The following is a 17,517-nucleotide window of genomic DNA, read 5'->3' as shown; positions in this document are numbered from 1 at the left end:
GAACTTGCAATCCTCCTGCCTCAGCCTCCCTAATAGCTAAGATAACAGGCATGAACCACTATACCCAGTGTGACATCAGTATGATTATCCTCAACTAACACCCTAGGAAACTGAAGCTGAGAGATATTATATACTTTGCCCAAGATTTCATAGTAACAGACCTTAAATTTGAATCCAAGTATGTCTGCCTGCAAAGTCCATGCTCATAATCACCAGGCTACATACAAGACTTAAAAAGGAGATAGGACTAGAGAAAAATCAAGCTCCCTATGAGGTGGAAGAGCTTTAAGAGAAGAAGGAAAACTTTTTCTATCCAAACAGAAGGGACAGAGGGAAAATACTCCTGCGAAGATTTGTAGTTTTGATGAGGAAGGAATTTTCCATCTGATGATTTTTTTTTCATAATGACTTGGAAGTAGTCATTTACTAAATATCAAGACAGAATTCATATGTAAGATGTTTAATAAGAGTGGAAGATAACTGAAATTGTCATTCACTCATTGAAAAAATATATTTTGAGTACCTACTATACTTTGGGTGCTGTTCTATTTTACAGCAGAAAAAGATATTTCCTTTCCCATGATACTTTCTGTAGGGGAACATAAAATGAATAAGTAAACACACAAGATAATTTTGCATTGTGATAATGTAATAAAGAAAATTAAGCAGGGTAATGGAATTGGAAGGCTACTTTACACAAGGTAGTCAGGGAAAGATTTGTATGAGGCAATGGACACAAGGTGCGACTGGAGGAAATCCATAAAACAAGATTACTAAGTAATGCTGAGAAGCTAAGTGAGGTGGGTGCCCACCTATTTATAGTGGCATTAATCTGACTCACTCTCTACTTCTCTCCAAATGAACTCAACAACTCAGGAGCAATCACAGGAAAACTTAAGTCACTATGACTGCTGTTGGGACTTTACCAGGAAGATATGACTGATAATGGGGCGCAAGAGTAAAGTTTGATAACAGAGAAATTAGAGCTATGGTCCATGAAATCTAAGTGGAAGAGAAAGGTTAATGAAAACCTTATCCCAAAGAAACTGCAAGTCCCCTTAAGGTACCCTTAAGAGTTGGTGCCTAAACAGGAAAGATAAGGAAGTGATGGCCAGCCAGGAGAATATTTGAATTTGAGAAGAGGTGACAGTGGGTAGAAAAGTGGTATGGAAAAGAATGGTATCAAAGATGTGGTTTCAAAACAACAACAGCAGCAGAAAAATAAGGGTACTGGAAGAATAATAATATGAAAATAGAGGGACAAGTATAGCACAGAAAAGAAATAACTGTTCATTTAGCTAGGTCACAAAAACATCCTCAAAAAGGCAGAGCATTTTACAGCAGGTAAAAAAAATAATGATCTAAGAGTAGCAGAGAGGACTTTGGAAGACAATGAGCCTGTGACAGCAAAGATATGGGAAAATGACAAGCATCCTCTCAGGGTGACAATAGGGGAAAAGGCATCTCAGGGAACTACTAGGCCTCAGGTCAGGGAAGAAAATCGTCCTGACAGAAGTTTACCAAGTCCAAAGTTTCAGACCTGCCTGCCATCACTGACATCTGATCCTTGTGTGAATGACCCATTTCACAGAGTGTGACATTCCACATTTAAGCTTCTCCTTTGCCCTGGTCCTCTAGTATAACATTAATTTGGGAATAGATCCAAGAAAACCACTAGTCTGGAATAAACATTCTTTTGGATAAATTTTTAAAATATGGGGAAAAAATGCAAAACTGCCATGTTGACATAAGAACAGTAAAGTCATTTATTTACAGAGTCATTTGAACAAGCAGACACATATAAGGACCCAAGAGGGCTTCAATTTCCACCATCTGGTTATTTCCCAGGTCCTCTCCATGTATCACAAAGATCTCTGTGAATCCACTTTAAAAGGAGAGGGCTAATACTCTTTTTTACTTACTTCCACACTCCCCTCAAAAGAAGGTGGTGCATCCAAAGAATAAAATCAATAATTGGCAAAAAAAAATCATGTGCCAAAAATATGTTTATTTCCATACAAAGATGTTCTCTTTTCATTGTTGACCATAAAAAGCAGTTTACACAATAGTATGTTTAGTATGATCTCATTCTTGCAAAGGATCAATGGTTTTTTATAAAATTGTAGTAAAATATACATGAAATTTATCATTTAAACTATTTTCACATATACATACAGGTCAACTGCATTGGATACATTAATAGTATTGTGCAACCATAAGCACTCTAGAACTTTTTCATCACCCAAAACTATACTACTTACCCACAATGAATTTTCAAATATAACAAGTCTAAAAATGTGTACACCAGAAATGTTAATGATGGACAGTTTAACTTAAGCAGTTTTTCTTTTCCACTTTTTAGACTTCTGTATTTCCTGATTTTTTTTCCTTAAAAGGAAGTGCATTCTAGAGTAATTTTAAAAAATGATTTGTTAAAAAGACACTAAGAGGGCTGGGGCTGTGACTCAGTGGTGGAGCACTTGCCTTGCACTCATGAAGTACTGGGTGTGATCTTCAGCACCACATATAAATAAATAAATAAAATACAGGTATTGTGTCCATCTATAACTAAAAATATTTTTTAAAAGACACTAAGAGTTCAAACATTAAAAAAGAAAAATGGGATTAGGACATGCTCATCACCTCAATTAGATTTCAACTGGTAACTAAAATATTTACTATGAGTGATTTCAAGTTACTCAAATCTTCTATGTAATTTTTAGAAAGGAAAAAACCCCATTATCAATAATAAATAGTGTAACCCTTGAAAATGAAAATGATAACTGCAACATAGAGAACTAATTATCCCTAATTGCCTTCTTTCACTTTCCCCTTCTTCCTAGTAATAAGAAACCCCAGTGAAAGTATTATTTGGACATGATTCTGTGGTTAGTTGTGTCCATGTCTCTAATTTTAGCCAAAGAGGGAGTGCCATGTATAATTTACCAGAAGTGTCCTTAAAGGGAAGGGGCACACTCTTGCTGATCTCTCCTCCCAGCTAACTGTATTAATAACAATAGCTACAGTCGTAGCTGCCATCTGGGACCAGGAGGCAACAATCAAAGGCTGAGATATCAATAATATATTTGCCTCTTCTTTTGGTATATGCAGTTATCCTAATCTTATCTGATACAAGTACCTTCTAAATCATTTTCTTTCCCAGCATATACGAAATGCTATACCTTTGTAAATAGAGGTCATAAATAATACCAATAGCAATTGGTAAATAATAGATGACCAAATCCAAAGATGATCATTCTATAAGATTCTTCCTATTTGAATTCCCTATAGAATCTGCCAGGGCAATCACTACAATTCCTGAAATTCTTTTCTCCACTGAAGCAGTACTCTGCAGGTTTTGTTCCCATCTCTTTATTCACTCCTTTTCAGTTTCCTTAAAAGCACCTTTGCAATCTGGCAATTTTTCTAAATTATTTTGACCCTAATTTAGGTTATTTTTTCTTTTTTTTTTTCTGTATGTGGCTAATGGCCTATTTCAGTAGTCAAAATTTCCCTTAAGTAATTATTTTACTCAATCATTACTGAATGTCTAAAAACTAACCATGTATTTCATGTTTACTATATGCCAGGAACAATATGTATTTTATATCTACACGTCTCTGCAACTCCAACTTAGGGATTATTTAATTCATTTCAGAGCTGGGTCGAAGGCCCAAATAATTACCCAAGTCTCACAGCTAATAACTGGATCCATCAAATTTTGAACCCAGGCTTGTTACTACTCCGAAGTCCCTTAACCATTACACCCCAGTCTCTGACTCAAGGAGTTTAGTGTCTCAGAAAATCTAGACAAATAAAAAGCAGGATAATTCCCAAAATGAATAACAATGTGTGCCAAAAATGCAAAAAAATAAGAACTAGGAATTCTCAAGAGTGAGAGATCACTGAATTCAAAAGATCATAGAATACTTCAATTTCTCCCCCATAAAAATCTAGAGAATTATTTTAAAAACCAAATCCTTGTTGAAACCTGTACACAGCAAGTAGATAAAGAGGCAAGAGATATTACAACTTTGGATTAAAGGTAAAACCTTAATAGAACTTGCTTTGACATTTAAATTAGTACCTTTAAAAAGTCATCAAATAAGCATTTTCCTTTCACAAGGTATGCTACAGGTGATTTGTTTCATCACATCTTTATCTTTAGGGGGAAAAATTACACAGAAACTTAGCTTGTCTAAATTGTCTACTACCGTTAACCACTTGTTGACAAAAAAGTAACAGGAAAAAGAGTTAAAGCTATTTTCTGGAAGTTTATAAAATTAGATTTTTTTTCTTGTATTTGAAGATAATTTGAAAGATCTGAGAAATTCCTTTACAAAGTAGGATGAGCTATAAATGGTTAATAAAATTTTAACTGTTAGGAATGTGGGACACAGAGGGGTCAAGACTAAGAACAATGTACCTTCATTTTCTTAAAGTGGCATTAACTATTTAGTTACTAAGCAGAGTTTATTGTTATTCATTTGTTTGTTTTTTTGTGGTACTAGGGATTGAATCTAGTGGTACTCCACCACTGAGCCAAACCCCCAGTCATCTTATTTTTTATTTTGAGATCTGATCTCACTAAGTTGCTGAGGCTAGCCTCAAAATTTGTAATCCTCCTGCCTCAGTCTCCCTAGTCACTGGAATTTCAGGTGTGCATCATGGAAATCGGCCTAAGCAGTTTTTAAAATAGATGCATCTGGGGGTTAAAATTCATTCTTTAATGCATGATACTTTTACAAAAATTCAAAATCTTCCATGGAAATCTGTGATGATTTGCAAATGAAATCTAGGGGTAAAACAGAATCTAGTATTGATCTGTAAAAAAACAAATTTAATTTGTATATGTTCTGTTGACTGCTAGATGAAATAGATGAAAATATTTAATTTCTGAAATAAAAAGGTTTGGGTTGTGATATCTTTTAATTCATGTCAGTGTAAACTGTGAGCCCCTGCTCTTCACCACTCTACCATACCACACCACACATGCCACCTTCCAAACACAGTGTTCCTGGCAGTCTAGCTTTAGGATTCAGCACTTTCAAATACATGAGACAGAAGCAGACAGGATAGTATCACATCCACATAACTCTTTTTGAAAAATCATTCTTACATTATTTCTAACTCAAAAAGAAAGAATGTAGGGGCTGGAGTTGTGGCGCAGTGGTAGAGCACTTGCCTGGCATGTGTGAGGCACTGGGTTCAATACTCAGCACCACATATAAATAAATAAAATAAAAGATTCATTGACAACTAAAAAATATATTTTAAAAAAATTTTTAAAAAGGATGTATATTTCTAAATTATGTATTCCAGTCAATGTAGTTGGTTCATTCACACTTAGAACAATAACCTTAGATCCTAAGGTTAAACAAACAAAATAAGTAAGTCTGTTTGCTAAGTTTTGATCATGCAAATTTCTCCTAATCAAATTGTTTCTAAAGAATATCTCAAACACTCCAATTAGATATGAGAATATCATCTAAATGTTCAAAAGGGATGTTAAGGACTCCTCTTGAGTTTAGATAACCTAAAATGAATACCCTTTTCTTGTATGCACCTTATACTTGTTATGTATTTATGTGTAGAGACTAGGAGGTAACAATGTAATTGTGTCACAAATGTACCAAGGTGAAAGTCACTTTGGTCCACCCTTAAAATAGCAGCACTGGTTCTGAGAGAAGAATAAGACTGGAAAGCCTCTATGCAATCTGGTCAGAGACTGATACATCTCTCAAGCAGAATCAATAAATGTAATAAAACAAGGCTTGAAATATGTCTAAGAATCATGCATACAAAGTTACATTTCTCCATCAACGGTTAATGAAAAAAAAAAAAAGAAATGGGGAGAATAAAAGCAATCTTTGCCCATGATAAAACACTTTAATGAAAATGAAGATTAAAAAATAACCTGAATTATAAAACTTAAGGATGTCTGATTTCAATATCAATGAAGGAAAGTCATTAGGTATTTGTTTTTTCATAAAAGGACAGAGGATTAATTCATTGATCAAGTTTGGCAAATCAGTCCATGATCATTGTCAAATAAAATGATATTCATAATTTATTCACTCATTCATCCTCTGCTTCATGAAAAAATTTTGACTAACCATACCCAAGCTCTAAGAATGTTGTGTTAACGATGGAATCATGGAGGCCCAACCATTGTATTAATTTAAGAAATTACTTAATTGAAACTGTGCCTCTTTTAAACCCATTCTAACATGATTTGTGCAAAAAAAATACAAATATGTATTTGAACTATCTTTCTTTTTATTTGGGGGGGATAGGGGATCAAACTCAGGATCTTCTGCATGCTAAGTAGGTGTTCTGCCCTAAGCTATACCTCCAGCCTAGAAATATTTTTAAATTGTTTAAAATATGGACAACCGGCGCGGCCGCGGTTTGAGTGGCAGCGCGCTCCCTGGTATCGGGGCGACCCATGGGTAGCAGCGAGGGTCACGATGACAGATTACGGCGAAGAGCAGCGCAATGAGCTGGAGGTTCTCGAATCCATCTACCCCGATTTCTTCACAGGCTTTGGGGCTTGGGATCTAGTTCCAACTGATATGAGGGGGAGCAGATTACTTGTCAGTTGGACTAAGATAAAATATTAGTGAGAAGTTCACCAGATATATTTTAAAGGAAGAGAATTCTTCGATATGAGTCATGCTTCAGTTGATTCTGAAAGTGCTATAAGATAATTCTATCAGTATAGCGTCTCTCGGATTTGAAAAGCAGTCAAGCTTGATTGCACATTGATCCAACCCTCCTAACAACTAGTCTTCCAAAATTATAAATGGACTCTCCTGATACCACATTCTCCTTCAGTAGTGCTTCACTTGACAAGGTCCTGCTAAGTATTATCAGAAAATCCACCCAGTTTCACCATTACTGTGACATCTGAGGCTGGAGAAAATGATGAAACTGTTCAGACTACTCTCAAGTTTACATACAGTGAAAAATACCCAGATGAAGCTCCCCTTTATGAAATATTCTCCCAGGAAAACCTAGAAGATAATGATGTCTCAGACATTTTAAAATTATTAGCAGTACAGGCTGAAGAAAATCTTGGTATGGTGATGATCTTTACTCCAGTGACAGCTGTGCAAGAAAAATTAAATGAAATAGTAGATCAGATAAAAACTAGAAGAGAAGAAGAAAAGAAACAAAAAGAAAGAGAAGCAGAAGAAGCAGAAAAGCAATTATTCCATGGCACTCCTGTTACAATAGAGAATTTCTTAAGTTGGAAGGCCAAGTTTGATGCAGAACTTTTGGAAATTAAAAAGAAATGGATGAAAGAAGAGCAAGCAGGAAAAAATAAATTAAGTGGGAAACAGCTATTTGAAACAGATCATAATCTTGACAAATCTGATATCCAGTTCTTGGAGGATGCTGGAAACAATGTGGAGGTAGATGAGTCTTTGTTCCAGGAAATGGATGACTTGGAGCTGGAGGATGATGAAGATGATCCAGACTACAATCCTGCTGACCCAGGGAGTGACTCCGCAGACTAATGGACTATCCCCATCTACAGAGAAGCCTGACTGCCACAGCATCTGTGGTTATGCCTAGAGGGTTTTGATTTTCCTTTCTTTTTTTCTAAGAAAAAAAAAATAATTTTCAGGAGAATATTCTTCTGATCACTTTCATCATTGAACTTAATAAACTGACCTTAAAGTTTCAAATATAAAAAAAAATTGTTTAAAATATAATACTTTGTAAGTTTTTAAAAATTATAGTAAATTCTTTGATATCCATCAGGGTCAGAGGAAGTTGTTTCCAATTAATTCAATATTCTGTTTCAGTTTTCTCATCTGTGAAATAAGATCACTATAGATTAAATGAATTAATGTTTATTAGGTACTTAAAATAGGATCCAGCATATAAAATAAAAGTTACATAAGTGACAATTCAATAAATAAAGTCATATAATTATGGTTGGCTTTATTTCTAATATTAGCTTCAGTCATATTTCTGGTCCCATGTGTTCTTCCAGAACTTTGCAGCCCCCATCAAAAGGTAAAGTCTATTTTTTTCCCTTAAATCTGGGTGGATTCATGACTGTGCAGACAAACAGAGTAAGACGAATGTTCTGAACTATTCAGGAAAAATACAGCTTCTGCCTTTCTCTTTTTGAAATGTTAGCTCTGGGGAACCCAAACACCTGACTTAAGGAAGCTCAAACTAGTCTGTTGGGAGAGAAGAGGAACTGAGACCAACAGACAGCAACAAGAAATATGTATGAGTGAGCCTTTCAATGATTCCACCTCCCAGTCCTGGGTTTTCCAGTCTCGAACACTGTGGAACAAAGAAAAGCCATCCCTGCTGTGCTCTGTTTAATTCCTGACCTGCAGAATCTGTGAGCATAATTAGCTGATTATTTTACAACACTACATATTGGGGTAATTTGTTACACAGCCATAGGAACTGGAACAATAACAACTACTACACAAGATTTGCATTTCAACTAAAATAAAAAATACTTTAAATGACTTATAAAATTCAATATAATGTAGATAGGACAGATAAAACAGATGAGAGCATAAAATAGATAAAACTATCAGGCATTCAACATCATCATCATAACAGCAATAGCTAAGAGCTATTGTTCTCCATGTGTAAGGTACTGCAAAAGCAATGATATAAAGCTTCTAACAACCCTATAAGGATACTGGCATCATATCTATTTTCTACTGGCATTATATCTATTTCACATACAAATAAGAAATAAAATGTCCTAACACTAAATAAGAAATAATACTCTACTACTCAAACTATGGAAACATATTTTCAACTTGCTTTGTTGATGGCACATTTTGGAGTCTTATAATAAATCATCTTCAGAACAATTAATATAGACCAAGAGTTCAAACTTTTTCTTAAGGGCCAGATACTAAATATTTTACACTTTGAAGACTTTCTCTATATAGTCTTATGTAAAACTACTCAACTTGGATGCTACAAAAATATACTCCCAGCTGGCTCCTGGGCCATAATTTGCCTGACAGACTATGACAGGGAAATGTTGAATTTTATAAGTTTAAATTAATAAACTAACTTTTATTATAATACTTATACTAGAATCTATAGTTATACAAAATTAAGAAAACATATTTCCTGATTCCAGTTTATTATTATTCACTAAAAGCATAATCTTCCCTGAATTATGTAGGGAAGTGAAAATGTAGATATAAACATCCATAATTTCCATTACAATAAATGTCTCTTCATAACTGACATTTACCTGCTTTGAAAGGCCTGGAACTGTGTATGAAGGAATTATCTCAGTAGTGTCTAACTGCTTCACCAGTCATCTACATAGATAACTCTATGTTTGTTTATTGAGTTTCATGACAACTCACTGCAACTGATAGAACACTGACCACTTCTAACCTGTATTGTAGATGCTTTGCAAGAAAATGTTTATTATTCTTGGCAGAAAATGATGGAAACTGGGAAGAAATAGCCAGACTACCTTCATATGTAAGTGAACTAGAATTTTTAGAGAACAGTTCCCCCTAGTAAATTTGTCTACACACAGCTTAATCAACCAAATTTACAGCTGTTAACAGGTTGTGCCTCCGTATTCCTGAGCATATAAATACATTTCTTAATCAGAACAAAAACAGTTCAGAGTTCCAGTTATTTAAACTGGAATTGGTACAGCCAGCACCTAACTATAGTTAAATCAATGTCAAGGAGAATCATAATCCTAGCAGGAAAGTTGTTTTTCTGTTTCCTCAGAGCTACAAAGATGCTGGTCAGTGACTACTTCTGTGATCATCCAAAACTGAAGCTACATGATCTCATCTAGTAAGATGTGCAGTCTAATGCCAAATCAAACACATGTGTTTTCAAACTGAGAGTCCAAATTAGGAAGAAGCTAATTACTTAAAGTTTAAATTGGAAGGGAAAAATTTTTGAGAGTCTATAAATCAGAAGGCCCTTAGAAACTGGAATGGGTATGGGAGTGAGGAAATGAACTCATGTGTATAAAAAATTTTATTTATTTTGCTCAGGAATGTAAAACTAAGTAAAGCTTAGGCTTAAAAAATCCTAAGTTTAGGTTTATTCCAGCACCCTGTACAGACTGAGAATAGGAACTGATTACAGGTAGGTAAGGTGAACATGCTGTGTTAATAAAAATAAGTTGCCCTGTAGATTAATATGTAAAAAATGGTCACCAGAGAAATAATCAATCCAATCACTAAAAACTTACAGCTAATCAGTTTACTTCCTTCATTGTTAGAAATCCCTGGAAAATTAGAAGTATAATTTCAATGCATCTTATAGATTTTAGGACTCCCTATATTTTTTTTCATCTAAAAGATCATCTAAAGTATTAAGTACAGACCAATCAGAGCAACTAAACAAACAGAAAAGTCTATCACTCATAAAAAGAGAACTTTTTAATCTATACTACATAATTAACAAACCATTGTTAGTTGGGCTTAACTAGGACATGCCATGTATGAAATCTAAATTTTAATGCTATTTAAGTGCCATAATAAATGCCAAATTCTATTTCTCCTCAAATTATTGCAATATGACTTCAAAGTAAATGCTCACAGTAGAAGCTGAAGAAACAGCTTAAATGTGTACATTTCGAAGTAGTGGGAAAAGACCCAATAACATTTAAAATAATGACATGTAAGCAAGAATAAATATTTATAAACATCTGCTTCTGAAATAAGAACTATTTTCATACTGATGAAACAGAACCCACTACTCTAAAACCTTAATAAATGGGCAAAGGAACTGAACATATCCTTCTCAAAAGAAGAAATACAAATGATCAACAAATATATGAAAAAATGTTCAACATCTCCAGCAATTAGAGAAATGCAAATTAAAACTACACTGAGATTTCATATCACTCCAGTCAGAATGGCAATTATCAAGAATACAAGTAACAGTAAATGTTGGTGAGGATGTGAAGAAAAGGGAACATTTATACTTTGCTGGTGGGATAGCAAATTGGTGCAATCCCTCTGGAAAGCAGTACGGAATCCCTCAGAAAACTAGGAATGGAACCACTATTTGATTCAGTTATCCCACTCCTTCGGTTATATCCAAAGGACTTAAAATCAGCATACTACAGTGATGCAGCCACATCAATGTTTATAGCAGTTCAATTCTTTGATTTCTTTGACAAAAGAGCTGAATAAAAAGAGCTATAGATAAGTAACAAGGTAATTAACACTTGAGTCTCAAAAATACCTTTATATGCCAGAACTAAATCTTGAGTTTCAATTTATCATCAATGTATTAGTAATAAGATGTTAATCTTGCAAATTTGCTGTAAGAATTAGAAATTCTTAGTAACATTATCATGTGGCTAACATTTATTTGTCTATTTAGTCACTGTGGAAGTGAAACACTTGAATTTTTTATTTCCTTTTCATAGCAACTCTATAACGTAATATTCCTATACTTATTCTTCCATATATGCAACACTTTTATTCATTCAATAAGAACAAATATGCCTGATAGGGGATAAAAGAGTAAACAAAACAAAATCCTTGCACTAACAGATCTTATATTCTAGTGGAAGAGACAAGCAATAAGTGAGAAAACACACACACACACACACACACACACACACACACACGAAGTGTCAGTAGTGCTATGAAGAAAAAGAAGGCAAGATAAAATGAAGTGGAGAATGTTATTTTCTGGAAGAGGTGGTCGATCAAGATCACTCTACTGAGTCAATTCTTGATCAGGGGATTAAATAAAGCATAAAGAAGAGTTATGTGGACATATGGAGAAAGAATGTTCCCAGGAGAGGAACAGGATTACTGGGAGCTAATACATAGCAGACCCTGCACTAGATACTAGAAATACATGAATGAACCAGAAAAATACCAGTCCTCCAGGATTATACATTATCATGAATAAATGAACAATTACCTTAGGAATGAAAAGTTCAACAAGGAAAAGAGAAATAGATACAGAATTAGAGTGATAGGAAAAAGTGCTGTTGTTTCTACTTTAAGATAAAGATAGTAAGTTAAACGACAAACTGGTAAATTATAGACCAAGCATTGAAACCCATGAAGTCTTACCCCTTGGCTTATTGTTTTAATTAATATACCATTTTCTATGCTTATACTATAAATTCTCCATTGGGAACAACAGGATGACAAGAATCAGAGTTAATCCTTTGTTTTAACCTAATGTCAGAACAATGGCACATGGGAGACAGAAAATAAGATTGAAGTAACTCAGATTTCCACTATAGATAAAATGTGAAAACACCATTCATCATTATAACACTCATACTTTGTTGGAGGGACTGCAAATTATTACAACCACTCTGGAAAGCAGTATGGAGATTCCTCAAAAGACTAGGAATGGAACCACTATATGACTCAGCTATCCTACTCCTTGATATTTATTAAAAAAAACTAAGATCAACATCTTTAGTGATACAGGCACATCATTATTTATAGCAGGGCAATTCACAACAGCTAAATTATGGAACCAATTCTGGTGCCTGTCAACAGATGAATGGATAAAGAAAATGTGGTATATAGACACACTAGAGTTTTACTCAGCCATAAAGAAAAACGAAATTATGGCATTGCTGATAAACAGATGGAAATGGAGAATGTCATGTTGAATGAAATAAGCCAGACTCAGAAAATCAAGGATCAAGAGTTTTCTCTCATATGCAGAAGTTGAAGCAAAATAAGGGGAAAAAACAGGCAGGGGTGTCCCATGAAAACAGAAGGGAGATCAATGGAGTACAGGAAGGACATTGAGGGGGAAGAAGGAGGGACAGGAAAAGGGAAGAACTTCAGAAGGAAATTGACCAAATCATGCTATTATATATATGAATATTCCACAGCAAATTCAACCTTTATGTATATTTATAAAATAACAATTAAAAAAAACAACAACAAATAAACAGAAGGAAGACCAATAGGACAGAGGAAGAGGGACAGGGAGGGAGAAGGGGAGGGAAAGAATAAGTACCGGGGGCTAAACTGGAGCAGATATTCCATGCATGTATGATTGTGTTGAAATGAACCCCACCATTATATATAACTGTAATATACTAATAAAAACTTAAAAAAAAAAAAAGAAAGAAACCATGATCCTAAAACCAAGCAGATAGTTCTCTTTATTTAGGGAAAATTCATTTTAAAAATTCACAAAAATAAATAAAATGTACCATTTAATGATGAAGGGATAGGTTTTCAAAGGGATCAGAGTCACAAAGAACCACTCAAATAGTCCAGAGCTTATCCCCACAACAATGAGATATACACAAGTTTGGGAAATGGTAGGATGGGAGGCATAATTGGTGGGGGAAGAAAAAGTTATCATCACACAGATGTTAACTAAACTAGTGATAACTTAGAAGTACATATCAGGACTTATACTCTCTTTCTAAGCATTTTCTTCACTGTAACTCTTTAGGACTTAAAATACTTCATTTCAAAGCTGCTTCCTATCACTTAGCCAACTAGTTCACAACTGTCAACACTTTAACTCATAAACTAAAGGAAGAAAATGCCAGAACCATATGGAAAACATTCTCACCATGCATGCCATAGTAATATGTTTAATCTGTATGAAACATCTTATTCATAATTATTATACTTTTTTCCTAATTGGAAAGCAATACGCATTTATTCTTGAAAAATCTGGAAAATTCAGAACTATATAAAGGAGAAACTCAATTATCAACCTTAATTCCACCACCAAAAATTAATAACTGTCCATATGATGTCAATTTCTTTCCACTCTTATCTCTACAAGTATGTATATACATGTGTTTGATGTTTTTTGTATGGGTGATTGTTGCTTTCTATAAACCATTATCGGACTTTGTACACATCTTGGTATCTTCCTATTTTTTCACTTAATATGTGAAAAGGAATGTCTATATTTTAAAATACAAAATTTTAGTAATGGTAAGATATTCCACTATCTGTAATTGGGAATTTTTATTTTTGAATCCACATTTATAAAAGAAGATGCTAGGATGAACATTTTGTACTTAATCTATATACAAAATAATGACTTTTTCAGGATAAATTCCCAGAAGTAAAACTAATGATTCAAATTATAAATATGTTGAAATATAAAAATATTGACAAATTTCTTCCACAAAACAAAGCCAATTTACATATCCACTATTAATTTATCTGTCTTACCCCATACTCATCTACAAAAGCATCAAATTTTTAAATATAACAGGCAAAAAAATAACATGACATTAATCATTAATGTAATTTGCTTTTTCTTTTTATTATTAGTCACTCACATTTCTTCTTTGGTAAATTTTTAATATTATTTGGCCATTTTTCCAATCAGAGTTGGCATTTTATTTTCTCATTAACTTAAAAGAATACTTCATATGGAGAGATTTGACCTTCATTAATAAACATATTACAAATATATTTATAAAGAACTCTTACAACTCAACACTAAAATGGTAAATTATTCAGTTAAAAAATGGGTAACCAGTCATAGTAGCATATTACCTGTAGTTCCAGCTACTTGGAAAGCTGAGGGCAGGAAGATCACTTGAGAACCATGAGTTCAAGCCCAGCTTGAGCAATGTAGCAAAAACTAACTCAAAAGGGTAGGAAGGGGTTCTGAATTGACATTTCTTCAGTGATATACAAATGCCCAAAAAGTACTTGAAAATCTACTCAAATTGGTCATTAGGAAAATACAAATTAAAACCAGGAGATACTACTTCATATTCATTAGGATAGCAACTACATTTTTTTTTTTCATTTTTTAGCAACCACAATTTTAAAAAAGAAATTTTGAGAAAAATAACAAGGGTTGCCAAAAAGGTGGAGAAAATGGAGGGGCGGATAGTAGGAAGGTAAAATGGTGCAATTGCTGAGAAAATAATTTAGCAATTTGTCAAACAGTTAACCATAGTTATGATGTAACCCAGCCCTTCTACTCCCAGGTATAGATTCAAAAAATCTGAAAGCGTATGTCCACACAAAAACTCAGAACAAATCTTCATAGCAGCATTATTCCTAATAACCAAATATCCATCAAATAAAATAGGGCATATCCATATGATGAAATATTATTTGACCATAACATTGAAAACATTATTATAATAAGTCTAAGAAGACAGACACATAAGTCCACATTTTGTAAGATTTCACTTACATGAACTATCCAGAATAGACAAATACATGGAGACGGAAAGTAGATTAGTGGTTGCCAGGGGCTGGAGGAAGGCAGGAATGCATACTGACTGCTAATGGGTACAGGGTTTCTCTTGGGGATACTGAAAACATTCTGAACTTAATAGTAATGACTGTACAACTCTATGAATAAAATAAAAATCACAGAATTGTATACTTTATAAATTTTATTGCATATGAATTAAACCTCAATTTTCAAAAGATTTAAAAAATTAAAAACAGAATGATAAGTATAAAAGTTAATATATGACAACCCAAGAGTTTATGAGACCAGAGTCTACTTTGTGAATTTATTATCATTGCAGTTTTGCTTGTATTACAGTAAAAACTAGAAATAACTCAAATGCCCATCAATATGGGATTAGGCAAATTATGAAACTAATTGGGGGGCTTTGTTGTTGCAATACTAGGGATTGAACTCAGGGGTTCCTTGCCACTGAGCTACACTCTACCCTTTCTAACCTTTGAGACAGACAGGGTCTCACTAAGATGCTAAGGCTGGCCTCAAACTTGTGATCCTCCTGCCTCAGCCTCCCAAATCACTGGGATTACAAGTGTGCACCATCATGACTGGCTAAAATTTTTAAAATGAAAGCTCCATACAAACTGAAATGCAAGATTTCCAACAAATATTAAGTTATGAAAACAAGGTATAAAACAGTTTGTAAAGCTTCTACCAATTATGTTAAAAATATACACACATACTCATATGCTTATATACACAATATTTAAAGAAACGGTGACTAGTAATTCTCTAACCTAATTGAAAGAATACTAAAAATAAGAGATTGAATTAATAAATATATATCAATAAATTTAAAATGTTTAGCTAAATAAACAAATTTCTAGGAAAAAATTATCAAAATAATCTCAAAAGTAAATAGAAAACTTCAGTAACACTATTTAAACAGCCAATAAAAATATGCCCATAAGAGAAGTTATTTACAGTACATTAAACCAACAAAGGATTGGTATTTATAATGCATGAAGAATTTCTATGACTTAACAAGAAAAAGGCAGACATTCTAAATGGATAAAAACTTAAATAGGCACTTCAAAGAGAACAGGCCAAGAAGCATATTCAAAGGCTGTTTAATGTAACTTAATCATGAAGGAAAGGCAAATTAATAGCATACTGTGACACCCAACATACCTACTAGAGTGGGTAGAGTGAAAAAATTAAACATCAAGCTCCAAAAAGAATGTGGAGTAAATGGATGTGGTGGCACATGCCTGTAATCCCAGCAGCTCAGGAGGCTGAGGCAGGAGGATCACAAGTTCAAAGCCAGTCTTAGCAACTTAATGAGGCCCTAAGCAACTTAATAAGACCATGTCTCAAAATAAAAAGAATAATAATGAAAAATTTTAGAAAGGGCTAGGGGAATGCCTCAGTGGTTAAGCACCCCTGGGTTCTATCCCTGGTATGAAAAATAAATAAATAAATAAGTAAATAGAATGTAGAGTAAGCAGTACTCAAATACTACTGCTAAGAATGCAAATTAGTTCAACAATTTAACCAGCAACATAATTAAAACTGAACATATGCATAGTCTATGACCTAATAATTCAACTCCTAAGTTAAAAAGACAATGTGTAAATTTGTTCAACAAAATGTCCTCAGCAGTCCTACTTTTATATTAGCTAAAAGGTGAGAAGTACCCAAAATACTAGAAAGGATACATAAAATGTAGTGTGGTCTGTTGTGTGATTATCTATATAATAAAATACTATAGAGCAAAAGAATAAATAAACCACAACCACACAAAACAACATGATGAAGCTCACAAATACATTGTTGCATGAAAGAAGCCATATATACAAAGAATTCACCTTGTATGATTCCATTCATACAGAGTTCAAAAAATAACAGACAAGAAACCGTGGCATATATATACAATGGACTATTATAAAGAATAATAATAAAGAATAATAATACTATGGCATTTGTAAATAAATGGATGGAATTAGAAAATATCATGCTAAGTGAAATAAGCCAATTCCAAAACACCAAAGGCCAAATGTTTTCCCTGATAAGTGGAGGATGATATATAATGGGGGTGGGAAGGTGGGGAGTGAGAGAAGAATGGAGGAACTTTAGATTATGTAGAAGGAAATGAGAGGGAGCGGGGTATGAAAAATCATGGAATGAGACAGACATCATTACCCTATGTACATGTATGATTACACAAATGGTATGAATCTATATCGTGTACAACCATAGAAATGAAATGATGTATCCCATTTGTGTACAATGAATCAAAATGCAGTCTGTAAAAAAATAAAAAAAATAATTAAAATAAAATTTTTTAAAACTTTA

At 33.7% G+C, this 17,517-nt stretch overlaps 2 protein-coding genes across 5 annotated transcripts in view; one reads left to right on the top strand and one right to left on the bottom strand.

The window, feature by feature from the left end:
• Positions 1 to 17,517, bottom strand: part of Rad51b (RAD51 paralog B) — a 634,368-nt gene that overhangs the window by 435,259 nt on the left and 181,592 nt on the right. The gene's annotated exons all lie outside the window — the stretch shown is intronic.
• LOC124974047 (RWD domain-containing protein 1-like) lies at positions 6,471 to 7,573 on the top strand. Its single transcript, XM_047537618.1, has 2 exons — positions 6,471 to 6,596; positions 6,867 to 7,573. Exons 1-2 carry the CDS (start codon positions 6,471 to 6,473, stop codon positions 7,521 to 7,523), a joined length of 783 nt encoding a protein of 260 aa, XP_047393574.1. The 3' UTR covers positions 7,524 to 7,573.

This window comes from Sciurus carolinensis, chromosome 2 (genome assembly GCF_902686445.1).
Source record: "Sciurus carolinensis chromosome 2, mSciCar1.2, whole genome shotgun sequence".
Lineage (NCBI taxonomy): Eukaryota > Metazoa > Chordata > Mammalia > Rodentia > Sciuridae > Sciurus > Sciurus carolinensis.
The sequence above is the reverse complement of the archived record's forward strand: the minus strand, read 5'-3'. Positions and strand labels throughout refer to the sequence as shown.

Bases quoted from the DNA above. Each gene is read 5' to 3' on its own strand.
- LOC124974047 (XM_047537618.1), top strand. From the start codon at position 6,471: ATGACAGATTACGGCGAAGAGCAGCGCAATGAGCTGGAGGTTCTCGAA. The intron at 6,597-6,866 runs GTCAGTTGGACT...AGGTCCTGCTAA, and splicing joins TGAGGGGGAGCAGATTACTT to GTATTATCAGAAAATCCACC.